This window comes from Schistocerca gregaria, chromosome X, assembly GCF_023897955.1.
Source record: "Schistocerca gregaria isolate iqSchGreg1 chromosome X, iqSchGreg1.2, whole genome shotgun sequence".
In the NCBI taxonomy this organism is placed as follows: Eukaryota; Metazoa; Arthropoda; class Insecta; order Orthoptera; family Acrididae; genus Schistocerca; species Schistocerca gregaria.
The window spans coordinates 142987283-143002693 of record NC_064931.1 but is presented as its reverse complement, the minus strand read 5'-3'; the positions used below and the strand labels follow the sequence as shown (position 1 = coordinate 143002693).

At 45.3% G+C, this 15411-nt stretch overlaps 1 protein-coding gene across 8 annotated transcripts in view; it reads left to right on the top strand.

Annotated features, from left to right (window-relative positions):
* LOC126299478 (transcription factor CP2) overlaps positions 1–15411 on the top strand; it is a 793232-nt gene that overhangs the window by 437820 nt on the left and 340001 nt on the right. For all 8 annotated transcript variants that reach the window (XM_049991412.1, XM_049991416.1, XM_049991411.1 and 5 more), the window contains one exon: positions 4553–4679. In XM_049991412.1, coding sequence (XP_049847369.1) covers positions 4553–4679 — 127 coding nt within the window. The remainder of the gene's footprint in view (positions 1–4552; positions 4680–15411) is intronic.

The following is a 15411-nucleotide window of genomic DNA, read 5'->3' as shown; positions in this document are numbered from 1 at the left end:
CAGTCCCCTAGAACTTAGAACTACTTAAACCTAACTAACCTAATGACAGCACGCAACACCCAGTCGTCACGAGGCAGAGAAAATCCCTGACCCCGCCGGGAATCGAACCCGGGCGTGGGAGGAGTCTACAACGGTTTATTGAGAGAAACCCAGAAAAGGTGTAAGAAAAAGTTATGGGGAAACACTTTCTTTCCATGTTAGAGCTCATTTTATATTTCTTTTCATAATCGCATTAATCATGGGAAACAAACAGAACGTACAAGCACTGCATGATACCTATCTTACACGAAATGTTTACCATACTCTCTCGGTTACGGTATAAAACACCTTCCTAAATGAAATATTCGAAAGCCCTCCGTTAGCAACGATACATACAACTACTCGCCGTCGCATTAAATCCATGATACCTGGAGAACTGCATATTGTTTCGCAGCCTTTCACAGAATGGCACGAAGCCTTTGTGCATTTTGTACCTGAGGTCCGAAATGCCCCCGTAAAGATTCATCTAATGGATTTAGGTCCAAACAACGTGGAGGCCAAGGAATTGGTCCACCGCTACCTATCCATCTGTCACGGAATCTGTTATTTAGAAGCCCACGGACATTGACACGGAAATGAGTAGCAAGTCCATCGTGCGTGACGTACACTATGTGACCAAAAGTATCCGGACACCTGGCTGAAACTGACTTAAAAGTTCATGGCACCCTCCATCGGTAATACTGTAATTCAATATGGTGTTGGCTCACCCTTAGCCTTGATGACAACTTCCACTCTCGCAGGCATACGTTCAATTATGTGCTGGAAATATTCTTGGGGAATGGTATTCATTCTTCAGGGAGTGCTGCACTGAGTAGAGGTATCGCTGTCGGTCGGTGAGGCCTGGCACGAAGTCGGCGTTCCGAAACATCCCAAAGGTGTTCTATAGGAAGCAGGTCAGGACTGTGTGCAGGCCAGTCCATTACATGGATCTTATTGTCGTGTAACAACTCCGCCACAGGCCGTGCATTATGAACAGGTGCTTGATCGTGTTGAAAGATGGAGTCGCTATCCCCGATTTGCTCTTCAACAGTGGGAAGCAAGAAGGTGCTTAAAACATCAATGTAGGCCTATGCTGTGATAGTGCCACGCAAAACAATAAGGGCCTCTCCATGAAAAACACGACCACACCATAACACCACCGCCTGCGAATTTTACTGTTGGCACTAAACACGCTTGCAACGTTCACCGGGCATTCACCATACCCACGCAGTGCCATCGGATCGCCACATTGTGTACCGTAATTCGTCACTCCACACAACGTTTTTCCACTGTTCAATCGTCCATTGTTTAGCTCCTTACACCAAGCGAGGCGTCGTTTGGCATTTACCTTCGTGATGTGTGGCTTATGACCAGCCGCCCTCACCTCCTGCCTAACTGTCATAATACTTGCTGTGGATCCTGATCCAGTTTGGAATTCCTGTGTGATGTCTGCCTATTTCACATTACGACCTTCTTCAACTGTCGGCGGTCTCTATCAGTCAACAGACGATGTCGGCCTGTACGCTTTTGTGCTGTACGTGTCCCTTCACATTTCCACTTCACTATCATATCGGAAACAGTGGACCTAGGGATGTTTAGGAGTGTGGAAGTCTCGCGTTTTAACGTATGACACAAGTGACACCCAATCACCTGACCACGTTCGAAGTCCGTGAATTGGGCGGAGCGTCCCATTCTGCTCCCTCACGATGTCGCATGACTACTGAGGTCGCTGATACGGAGTATCTGGCAGTAGGTGGCAGCACAATGAATCTAATATGCAAAATGTATGTTTTTTAGGATGTCCAGATAATTTTGATGACATAGGTTATATCTTCTTTCGTACACGTAAAGGCATATGTTTTAGCAGGATAGGTAGAGTATTCTCTAAGAAAGCGTTTCCCCGTTGTGCCTGCGTGGACGAACGTGCACTAACAGCCACCAACAATGCTGGCCCAAGCGTTGACAGAAAATCTTTGTCGATCCTCCAGGGATACATCAGAGCATCAGGGATTTAATGCGATGATGCGTTGATGAATATATCCTTGCTAACGGAGGGAATTTTCAACGTATCATTTAAGAAAATGTTTCATACTGTAACCAAGTGGGTATCGTGTAAGAAAACGTTACATACAATGCTATTAGTTCCGTTTCTGTGTGTATCCCCTGTTGAATGCAATTACGAAGAGAAGTAGAAAATGAGCTGTAACATGAAAATAAAGTGTTTCCGGACCCATGTCCATGTAATGTATTTTCTTCCTCTACGTCCGAGGAATGTTGCGTGAAAGTTTAGCCATGCTGTCTTGTTGCAGCCTGCAGAACGCTAGTGTGATCCTTTCTTCAGTGCTTCTCGAATGTTTGAGTTCCCCACGAGGTAGGATTAAATGAAGATGTCGAAGCAATTCAAAAGTGTGCTGCAATGTTTGTTAGCGATAAACGCGTGAGTATTATGAAAATGCTATGTGAAATCAAATGAAAATCTTTGGAGAGAAAAACATGTCAAGAACCGGTGTTTGCGCCGACTGCAGAACGATTGTACTGCCGCCAACGTACATATCGCGCAAGGACCGCGAAGACAAGAGACACTGAAGCGCCAAAGAAGTATAGGTATACAGAGATGCGTTAACAGACAAAATGCGCGATGCGGTCGGCAACGCCTATATAAGACAAGAAGTGTCTGGCGCAGTTGTTAGATCGGTTACTGCTGTTACAATGGCAGGTTACTAAGATTTAATTGGGTTTGAATGTGGTGTTATAGTCGGCACACGAGCGATGGGACACAGCATCTCCGAGGTAGCGATGAAGTGGGGATTTTCCCTTACGACCATTTCACGAGTGTACCGTGAGTATCAGGAATCCGGTAAAACATAAAATCTCCGACAGCGCTGCGGCCGGAAAAAGTTCCTGCAAGAACGGAACCAACACGACTGAAGAGAATCGTTCAACGTGACAGATGTGTAACCGTTGTGCAAACTATTGCAGATTTCAATGCTGGGCCATCAACAATTGTCAGCGTGCGAACCATTCAGCGAAACATCATCGATATGGACTTCTTTAGTCGAATGCCCACTAGTGTACACGTGATGACTACACGACGCGAATCCTTACGCCTCATCCGAGCCCGTCAACATCGACAGTGGACTATTGATGACTGGAGATATGTTGCTATTCGGACGAGTCTCGTTTCAGATTGTATCGAGCGGATGGACGTGTACGGGTATGGAGCCAACGTAATGAATCTACGGACCCTGCATGTCAGCAGGGGGCTGTTCAAGCTGGAGGAGGTTCTGTAATAGTATGGGGCGCGGGCAGTTGGAGTGATATGGGACCCCTGATACGTCTAGATACGACTCTGACATGTGACACGTACGTAAGCATCCTGTCTGATCACCTGCATCCATTCATGTCCATTGCACATTCCAATGGACGTGGGCAGTTCGAGCAGGTCAATGCGACACCCCAAAATTCTAGAATTGCTACAGAGTGGCTTCACAAACACGTTTCTGAGTTTAAACGCTTTCGCTAGCTATCAAACTCCCCAGAAATGAACATTATTGAGCATATCTGGGATGCCATGCAACGTGCTGTTCAGAAGAGATGTCCACCGCCTCGTACTCTTACGGATTTATGGACAGCCCTGCAGTATTCATGGTGTCAGTTCCCTCCAGCACTACTTCAGACATTAGTCGAGTCCATGCCACGTCGTTTTGCGGCTCTTCTCCGTTCTCGCGGGGGCCCTACACGATATTAAGCAGGTGTACCAGTTTCTTTGGGTCTTCAGTGTAAATTGGGTCTCGTACGGAGGCACAAACGCAGTCTTTTCTCCCATGCTTCATTAGCGAGTGGAACAGGAAAAGGAATGACTAGTAGTACCACAAGGTATCCTCCGCCATGCCACGTAGCGGAGTAAGTGTGTATATGTAGATGCAAGGACTGAGCGCTACGAACCACAACGTACAACACTGAGAACCGCCACGTTCCTGCTGCACAGTCCAGGTAGTTCTATTATCGTTGCTGGAGATGGCTCGCAACTGGAAATTTCCGGAACAAGGTGAGTGGGCCGGAAGAGCGACTACTCGTGCCGGAAAAAGCCGGCAAAGAAAATCTGCCTGGCGACAGGCCCACACATCCATCGCTCGCTCTCGGCGGGCGTTGCTGCTCTTCTCATTGTGCGTGGGCGCCTCCAGCTTATGAGATATTCTGCGCCAGTCAGTGCCATCACTGTCAAGTTCGTGCTCTTATTTTCTGTGGATAACTGTGAAATTGTCTGTGTTGCAAAGTGCTGCTGTCAGTTTACCTCGTGTTCAGTTTCACTAGTGTTTCGCCTGTGATTAATGCTCATTTTCAGAAAGTGCTGTATTTAAATGCCAGTCCAATCACTGGAAAAGTTGCTCTGCATGATTTTACACGAATGCCGGCATGCAGTCTTCCATTCGTGCCCAGCAAGCTAGTGGTCCGTCCGTAAAGGCTGAGGACGTTAAAATCTTTCCTTGCTGTGTTCGTGGTTAGTAAAATGCATTCGTTTGTGGTGTTTCAGGAACGGGTGGGGGAGAGAAGATGAGTAGCTGGCAAGTGGAGGACATCGATGACAACCTAGCAGCCGACTTGGACGGGAGCCTCTCGGGCCTGGGGGTCGACCTCACCACCGGATCCTACAGCATGAGGTGAGTACCCGCATTAAATATTCAGTCTGGTTGCAGTGAACCACTTCCCTTGTTCCACTCCAGATAGCAAAACGAGTACGTTATTTACGGCTGAAATTTGGAGGGTAACAATGCCTTTGTAATAAGATTAGTTACTGTGAAGCAGCTAACAGCCACTAAATTGATGAAATAGGTAGCTCCTTTTACTGTATATCGTCATTATCAGTTTCAAACTGTCAGTTCATCTTCAGATATCTGGAGTTCATTTAAGAGCAGCCATGTTGATCATTTCTTAAATACCGGGTGATCAAAAAGTCAGTATAAATTTGAAAACTGAATAAATCACGGAATAATGTAGATAGAGAGGTACAAATTGATACACACGCTTGGAATGACATGAGGTTTTATTAGAACCAAAAAATACAAACGTTCAAAAAATGACCGACAGATGGCGCTTCATCTGATCAGAATAGCAATAATTAGCATGACAAAGTAAGACAAAGCAAAGATGTTCTTTACAGAAAATGCTCAATATGTCCACCATCAATCGTCAACAATAGCTGTAGTCGAAAAATAATGTTGTGAACAGCACTGTAAAGCATGTCCGGAGTTATGGTGAGGCATTGGCGTCGGATGTTGTCTTTCAGCATACCTAGACAAGTCAGTCGATCACGATACACTTGCGACTTCAGGTAACCCCAAAGCCAATAATCGCACGGACTGAGGTCTGGGGAGCTGGGAGGCCAAGCATGACGAAAGTGGCGGCTGAGCACACGATCATCACCAAACGACGCGCGCAAGAGATGTCACGCGTCTAGCAATATGGGGTGGAGCGCCATCCTGCATAAACATCGTACGTTCCAGCAGGTCTTTATCAGCCAGGCTGGGGATGATGCGATTCTGTAACATATCGGCGTACATCTCACTTGTCACGGTAACAGTTTTGCTGTCCAGCGCCATCTGTCGGACATTTTGTGAACTTTTTTTGTTCTAATAAAACTCCATGTAATTCCAAGCATGTGTGTCAAATTTTACCTGTCTATCTACATTATTCCATGGTTTATTAAGTTTTCAAGTTTATACTGTCTTTTTGATCAGCCTGTACTTCGTCGCGTCATTGTGCCAGTGAAAACGTTTTATTTTTTTTACGCTCTTTGTACATATTACTGATGTTTTCACCTTGAGAATAGGAATTAGCTTAATTTTCACTTCGTCTGCTTTGTACAGTGGGGTACCACCCAAACGAAAAAAAAATTGTGTTACCTTTCATAAACGCATTGCTGTCGCCTGAAAATGAACTGGCTATTCGGAACTGATAATGACGAAAACCATAAATTGATTTAAATATTTCGTCAGTTTAGTGGCTAGTAGCTGTTTCACAATACGTTTATGCACACTGCTTTCCTGTAAGGATTATTTAAATCACAACACGAAGTTTGCACAAAAAGTTTCTTTCCATAATAGAAAATAAATATCAAGATCTTAAGAAAATATTGTGCAACAGACGATCAGCGTAAGAGAAATAAACATAAAATATTGGTTAGCTTTTACATTCCGATGTCAGCGGTCGCAGTTAGAACGTATTATGACTTAGAGAGAACGTCTTTTGCGACTGCAGTAAGGCTGGTAATCACATCAAACACAGTTCCCTTCATTACAAAGCGTAAAGAGTGATCACTGTAAAAGTACAGCTTTGCTTGATGTTTCGATAAATGATACCTAAAACTATTCCTGTCCGTAGTGTTAAGATTTTTTAGTACTTTCAGTAACCATTTCCGCATATGATTCAGTTGCGGGGTGTGGATACATGACACTGCACTGCCCTGCTGTAATAATATGGTCTTATTTTGCTGTGAAATCCTCATACTTCCGTACAGCAACGAAGCAAATTGTAAGACATAAGTTAATTTAGTAATTCTTGAGAGGTTGCTGCTTACATCTTTTGCTTTTACTCTGCATAGATGAGAATTTTATATGTACACTATTACATTTAATATACCATATTTTACCTACCACGAGCAAGCGATAATTCGATTTACACTGTCTGATCAAAAGTATCCGAACACTATATTTTTGAGTCATCAGTCTTTTGAATGATTTGATGCGGCCCACCACGAATTCCTCTCTTGTACCAACCTCTTCATCTCAGAGTAGCACTTGCAACCTTCGTCCTCAATTATTTGCTGCATGTATTCCAATCTCTGTCTTCCTGTACAGTTTCTACCATCTACAGCTCCCTGTAGTACCATAGAAGTCATTCCCTGACGTCTCAGCAGATGACCTGTCATCCGGTCCCTTCTCCTTGTCAGTATTTCCCACATACTCCTTTCCTTTACGATTGTGCGCAGATCCTCCTCATTCCTTACCTTGTAAGTCCACCTAATTTTTAACATTAGTGCACAGTTCATCCCAGTTTTCAAGAAGGGACGTCGAACAGATGTGCAGAACTTTAGACCTATATCTCTAACGTCGATCAGTGTATAATTTTGGAACACGTATTAGGTTCTAGTATAATGAATTTTCTGGAGACTGGAAATCTACTCTGTACGAATCAGCATGGGTTTCGAAAAAGACGATCGTGTGAAACCCAGCTCGCGCTATTCGTCCACGAGACTCAGAGGGCTAAAGACACGGGTTCCCAGGTAGATGCCGTGTTTCTTGACTTCCGCAAGGCGTTTGATACAGTTCCCCACAGTCGTTTAATGGACAAAGTAAGAGCATATTGACTCTCAGACCAATTGTGTAATTGGATTGAAGAGTTCCTAGGTAACAGAACACAGCATGTCATTCTCAATGGAGATAAGTCTTCCGAAGTAATAGTGATTTTACGTGTGCCGCAGGGGAGTGTCGTAGGACCGTTGCTATTCACACTATACGTAAATGACCTGGTGGATGACACCGGAAGTTCACTGGGCTTTTTGTGGATGATGCTGTAGTATATCGAGAGGTTGTAACAATGGAAAATTGTACTGAAATGCAGGAGGATCTGTAACGAATTGAAGCATGGTGCAGGGAATGGCAACTGAATCTCAATGTAGACAAGTGTAACGTGCTACGTATACATAGAAAGAAAGATCCTTTATCATTTAGCTACAGTATAGCGGATCAGCAACAGGAAGCAGTTAATTCCATAAATTATCTGGTAGTAAGCATTAGGAGTGATTTAAAATGGAATGACTATATAAAATTAATCGTCGGTAAAGCAGATTCCAGACTGAGATTCATTGCAACAATCCTAAGAAATGCAGTCCGAAAACACATGAAGTAGATTACAGTACACTTGTTCGCCCACTGCTTGAATACCGCTCACCGGTGTGGGATCAGTACCAGATAGGTTTGATAGAAGAGATAGAGAAGATCCAACGGGGAACAGCATGCTTCGTTACAGGATTATTTAGTAATCGCGTAAGCGTTGCGGAGATAATAGATGAACTCCAGTGGAAGACTATGCAAGAGAGACGCTCAGTAGCTTGGTATGGGCTTTTGTTGAAGTTTCAAGAACATACCTCCACCGAAGAGTCAAGCAGTATATTGTTATATTGCTCCCTCTTACGTATAATTCGCGAAGAGACCATGAGAATAAAACCAGAGAGATTGGAGCCCACACAGAGGCATACCGACAATCTTTCTTTCCACGAACTATACGAGAGTGGAATAGAAGGGAGAACCGATAGAGGTACTCAAGGTACCCTCCGCCACACACCGTCAGGTGGCTTGCGGAGTATGGATGTGGATGTAGATGTAGATTCAGATTCGGATTGCTATGGGGTGTGGCTACCCTTCGCCTTTTTGACGATTTGAAATCTGCTGGCCGGCCTTGAGTAGCCGAGCGGTTCTAGGCGCTACAGTCTGGAACCGCGCGACGCTACGGTCGCAGGTTCGAATCCTGCATCGGGCATGGATGTGTGTGATGTCCTTAGGTTAGTGAGGTTTAAGTAGTTTTTAAGTTCTAGGGGACTGATTACCTCAGAAGTTAAGTCTCATAGTGCTCAGAGCCATTTGAAATCTGCTGCGGACACCAATAAGGCGTCTTAATGTCTGCGGAGGAATGGCAGCTCAATCTTCCCCAAGAACGGAATACAGAGACTGTAATGATGTTGGACGCTGGAGTCTGGAGCGAAGTCGTCGTTCTAACTCGTCTCAGAGGTGTTCCATTGGGTTTAGGTCGGGACTCGGCGGGCAGGACAGTTATTTTCGCAGATCATTGGCTCACATTAAAAAAAAAAAAAAAGTTGATTTATGACGGGATGCACTGTCGTACTGATACAGTCAATCATTGTGTCAGAATTGTTCATCTAACGTAGGCAGGACACAGTGCTGTAAAACGTGTTTTATATCCTTCCTCATTTAGCGCAGTAAGGGAACCACACCATAAAAGCGAAAAATACCTCTAGTCCGCGACACCACCTCCTCCGTGCTTCAATGTTGGCACTACGCATGATGGCAGGTAACGTTCTCCAACTATTCGCCAAACTCAAACATTTCCATTGGACTTCCAAATGGTATATCGTGAGTCATCACGCCAAAAAACTCGTCAGTCACCGACTGCAAGCGGCGTTGATTTTTATATCACCTCAACCGTCGCTTAGCATTGATTACAGAAATGTGCAACTTCTTAGGAGCTTCTCGACCATAGTACCGTATTACTTTTAACTCCATACGCACATTCGTTATCCTAGGTGGACTGCTGGTAACACATTGGAACTCACGAGTGATTCCTTCCACTGATATAGTGCGGTTTTTTTTTTTTTTTCACCGTCCGCAATGTTCGACGGTCCCAGTCTCTCCGTCCTTAAGGTCTTCCTGGTCTCTATTGGGCTGTGGCTCTTCCTTCGCATTTCCATTTCACAATCGCATCACCAACAATCGACCCAGGCAGCCGTAGAAGGGTTGGAATGTCCCTAAGGAATTTGTTACTCAGGTTACATCCAGTGACTAGTCCACGTTCGAAATCACTGAGCTCTCACGAACGACCCATTCTCATGACACTGCTTCGCTACTGACACCCATTTTTGTACTGGTGACATCTAGTGGTCAGTTCCGCATTACATAGAGGTGTCCGGATACTTACGATCAGACAGTGTATTTACCACTGTAGCGCACCATGATTCAGTGTTCCCCTCTGTGTTAGGCATGCGCTTCGTATACCTTGATTGCCTCGCTACTTCTTTGTTAGTGCAGAGAAGTGCGTAGTTCATGTATGCTGTTTTTCATCTCACCACTATGCATATCGACTTGTATATTTGTCGGTATTAACTTATGTATCAACATTGGTTGAAATTAGTTCATCAGTATTCGCTTGGCCTTTGTTACGACTCTTACTTTTCTGGACATATTACATTGAATTCTGCGTCAGAGCTGACGATATACTAATATTAAACTTTCCCAAGAGACCTCTCCAAAATCATTTCACATTCTCAGTTTCGTGTTCAGTGAATGCCAAAAATGCCTATGTCGCGACTGCAGTTGAATAATTTCCTCTGGCATCGTGTTCAGTACTTATATGTTGAGATCTGAGCGTATTATTGTGTGTAATTTAACGGCGTCATCGCATGCAGTATGGCCCAGTATACTGATGTGCTGCTTCTCACCCTTATTGCCCTCACTGAATGTCAAATCTCTGATACCTACGGTAAAAATTCGATCTCATATAACTACTTGGTCTCCACCGCGTTTCATTGTCGTTTCTAGACATGCTACTAGTGATTCGATGTTACAGTCCCACGCATTACTTTCCTACAGAGTCGTCCGCAGCTCGTGGTCTACTGACTAGCCTTGCTGCCTCCGGATCACGGAGCTTCGGGTTAGAGTCCCGGCTGCGTCGGGGATCTTGTCCGCCCGGGGACTCGGTGTTGGTGTTGTCCTCATTTTTTCATCATCATCAATAGTACTACAGAGTCATATATCATAAATTAACGCTCCTCAGAAAATGAGATGACACTTTTCCAAAACGACTCAGGATTTATAAGTACAAACTTCGAAAGCTTTTTTTCTGCTACTTTTTGCTGGGGTATCTTTTTGGTTCTTTTGATGTGCGTCTACAAAATGATCTTGAGCCTCTCTCCGATTGCTGGCTCTGTCTGATTTTATATCCTGTCCCTCTTAATCCCTTCAAGTTGTATGGGCCTCAGTTACAGAAAGCTTTTTTGCTGTGCTAGAGAGCGTACCCGCTTTTCGTACTGGTCGATAACTTTTGTTTCCTGCTTCCAGTACTTTGAACGGAACGTCTATGCTAAACCTTGACCGTAACACGTCCCTCCCCTCTACTACTTCATTTTATTTCTTCCCTCACGTATTTAGCGTCTATTGCGAGTTGGACATTTTAGTTTCGTTAAGTAGTGGGAGCTTTCTGGTTTTACGTTTTTATCGTTTGACATGTCCTTGTATACAGGGTGTTACAAAAAGGTACGGCCAAACATTCAGGAAACATCCCTCACACATATATAACGAAAAGATGTTATGTGGACATGTGTCCGGAAACGCTTAATTTCCATGTTAGAGCTCATTTTAGTTTCGTCAGTATGTACTATACTTCCTCGGTTCACCGCCAGTTGGCCGAATTGAAGGAAGGTAGTATTGACATCGGTGCTTGTGTTGACATGCGACTCATTGCTCTACAGTACTAGCATCAAGCACATCAGTACGTAGCATCAACAGGTCAGTGATCATTACGAACGTTGTTTTGCAGTCAGTGCAATGTTTACAAATGCGGAGTAGGCAGATGCCCATTTGATGTATGGATTAGCACAGGGCAGTAGGTGTGGCGCGGTACGTTTGTATCGAGATAGATTTCAAGAACGAAGGTGTCCCGACAGGAAGACGTTCGAAGCAATTGATCGGCGTCTTAGGGAGCACGGAACATTCCAGCCTATGACTCGCGACTGCGGAAGACCTAGAACGACGATGACACCTGCAATGGACGAGGCAATTCTTCGTGCAGTTGACGATAACCCTAATGTCAGCGTCAGAGAAGTTGCTGCTGTACAAGGTAACGTTGACCACGTCACTGTATGGAGAGTGCTAATGGAGAACCAGTTGTTTCCGTACCATGTGCAGGCACTATCAGCAGCTGATTGGCCTCCACGGGTACACTTCTGCGAATGGTTCATCCAACAATGTGTCAATCCTCATTTCAGTGCAAATGTTCTCTTTACGGATGAGGCTTCATTCCAACGTGATCAAATTGTAAATTTTCACAATCAACATGTGTGGGCTGACGAGAATCCGCGCGCAATTGTGGAATCACGTCACCAACAAAGATTTTCTGTGAACGTTTGGGCAGGCATTGTTGGTGATGTCTTGATTGGGACCCATGTTCTTCCACCTACGCTCAATGGAGCACGTTATCATGATTTCATACGGGATACTCTACCTGTGCTGCTAGAACATGTGCCTTTGCAAGTACGACTCAACATGTGGTTCATGCACGATGGAGCTCCTGCACATTTCAGTCGAAGTGTTCGTACGCTTCTCAACAACAGATTCGGTAACCGATGGATTGGTAGAGGCGGACCATTTCCATGGCCTCCACGCTCTGCTGACCTCAACCCTCTTGACCATCATTTATGGTGGCATTCGAAAACTCTTGCCTACGCAACCCCGGTACCAAATGTAGAGACTCTTCGTGCTCGTATTGTGGACGGCTGTGATACAATACGCTATTCTCCAGGGCTGCATCAGCGCATCAGGGATTCCATGGACGGAGGGTGGATGCATGTATCCTCGCTAACGGAGGACGTTTTGAACATTTCCTGTAACAAAGTGTTTGAAGTCACGTTGGTACGTTCTGTTGCTGTGTGTTTCCATTCCATGATTAATATGATTTGAAGAGAAATAATAAAATGAGCTCTAACATGGAAAGTAAGCGTTTCCGTACACATGTCCACGTAACATATTTTCTTTCGTTGTGTGTGAGGAATGTTTCCTGAAAGTTTGACCGTGCGTTTTTGTAACACGCTGTATACTGTACAACACCTGACCAAAAAACTGAAGCTCCCTGAAGAAGAGGATGGAATGAAATGAAACTTCACCATTTACGAAGATATGTGATTTTATTCCATTCATTAGAAAATCGAATACCCGAGCATCACGCAAACGGGTCATAAAGACACGTGCCATATGTGGGCAGTAGAAAAATGGCACCACGATACTGTCTCATGAGAAGTGACACATGAGAACACAGGATATCCGTGAAGTACCGCTGTCTCGTCAGAATTCTCTCAATAACAGCAGCCGTGACCTGAAGTCATACCCGATGGCTCCCCACACCATAGCGCCGGGAATAACACCACTGTGCCTCTGCAAAGCACGGGAAAAGTGGTACCTCTCCTCAGGCCTCCAGTATACTCGGTGACTGTCATCTGAGTTTGTGCAGAACCGCGTTTCATCGCCAGATACAATGCGATGCCATTCTACAGTATTCCATACTTCCCGGTCGTGGCACCACCCCAAATGCAGTGTTTCTTTTGTGGTGTTAACGACAGCATTCACAGGGACGGTAATTCCTTAGCATAGCAGCTGCTAGACTCCGACCAGTAGCGCGGGATGACACAGACTGTTGCACTGCGTTCGCTGCTAAATGCAGATGTGGAAGGGGTACCACGTGCTTGGTGCACTGTCCAACATGGGGCCACTGTCACATGTAAAGAAATCTAGATGTTGCACGATTCGGTCGGTCAAATGGGGGACCACAGTGAGGCTCCTTTCGGACTCTATCAGGTGCTGATAACGCTGTCTCATACAAGTAGGCGGCATTTCTGTGTCCTTCACAGTGATCACTGAACATCTGACGCTGCTCACGCTCCTTATATACCCTACCTGTCCTAGCAACAACATTAACGCACTCTGGTGGCAGTTCTTCCCTGTCAAAGAGAACTGCAACTTTGTGGGTGCTTCGCTGTTTTTGTAGGTCAGTGGATTAGAGCAGCTGCCCTCTTATGAGAAGCTCCAGGGACACTGTTGTAATGGAAGCTTGCGTAGGAAATCGGGTCTATGGCATACAGATTCCTTTCATATTGTGAAACATCGGGCTGGTTCATGATCTCATAAATTTCGCTTCGCTTTATTGATCTTGGTTCAAATGGCTCTAAGCACTATGGGACTTAACATCTGAGGTCATCAGTCCCCTAGACTTAGAACTACTTAAACCTAACTAACCTAAGGACATCACACACATCCATGCCCGAGGCAGGATTCGAACCTGCGACCGTAGCAGTCGCACGGTTCCGGACTGCGCGCCTAGAACCGCGAGACCATCGCGGCCGGCTTTGCATATTGAAAATGAATTTCATCGCTATAAATAAATATGTTTATGCCAACCGTATTTTCAATGAAATATCTTGTCTTTCAATAACAAGTGTTATTCAAGACTCATTTATTAAGGATGTTGTCATTATAGTCTACCGGACAGAGCTCTGCTGTGGAAGTCCTGTGTTGAGCCTCGGGTAGGAGCGGGTATTTTTAATCCACACAGTTTCTTCAGGTCGCCCCCGAGGTCCACGCAGACTACTATTAGAGTATCGGGGATCTTCCTTGGAGGCAAAAGGTGACCGGGCCTATGGGCGCCCCATCCTTCTCCTCCTAGTGCCGTGGAGAGCGAAAGTCTGTAGTGTATCTGCAGTCAGCTCAGAACCCCTTCCTCGGTTTGTGTGCCACAGACTTTGCCCTTTTGTTATCGTTATATACGATATTGCAGTACCTACGTTGTTCAGACGTACGATGCAGTGTTTCTTTCGACAGGCATGCGATATACATAATGGATGTGCGCGCGCAGGTTGTAGCCACATGGCTGACGACATGTGGAAGTTTGAGTCTGGCCGTGAAGCGTGCACGGATAGCCTAATGGTGAGGCGACCGTTCGTGATAAGCGGTTCGACCCCATCTGGCACCAAATTTCATTGTCGTCATTCCATTAGACGCCTGATGGTTGACCACAATCTCAACTGCAAATACATATCATGTATTATCATTAAATGTTACTCTCATAGGATACGAAGAAAACTGTTAGCCGTGGTAATAGTGGAGTCGGACTCAACCCTTATTTGACGGATTCGTGTAGAGTGTAAATTTCTCCAGCATAGAAGCCTGGAACACGTTTTAACCCGAGTTAACCTCCCGTGATGATGACGTTGATTTGTGCGGCGCTCAACAGTGTGGTGATCAGCGCCCGCACAAGTTCCCAAACTTTCCAGTTCCAATCTCGCCACTTCCCGAATGGCGATGAGATAACGAGGACAACACATACCCGGGTGGAGAAAATCCCCGACCCGCCTGGGAATCGAACCCGGGACCCTGTGAGTTAACGTTGGGGTTGGGTTGTTTGGTGAAGGAGACCAGACAGCGAGGTCATCGGTCTCATCGGATTAGGGAAGGACGGGGAAGGAAGTCGGCCGTGCCCTTTCAAAGGAACCATTCCGGCATTTGCCTGGAGCGATTTAGGGAAATCACGGAAAACCTAAATCAGGATGGCCGGACGCGGGATTGAACCGTCGTCCTCCCAAATGTGAGTCCAGTGTCCAACCACTGCGCCACTTCGCTCGATCAAGTGAGTTAACGTCCCGTGGCGAAGTACGGTCAACAGATAAAACGACTGGAAATTCTCGAAGCAGCTGTCGACGTCCATAAGATTAAAGCAAGAAAAACCGGGGTAGAGTGTAAAACAGTGAAGTTAACATCTTCGTCGAGCGTGCAAGATTAGATTCAATTGAGAATGCAAAACATTTAATCAACAAAAAAGAACTTGATTTGTTGCTGA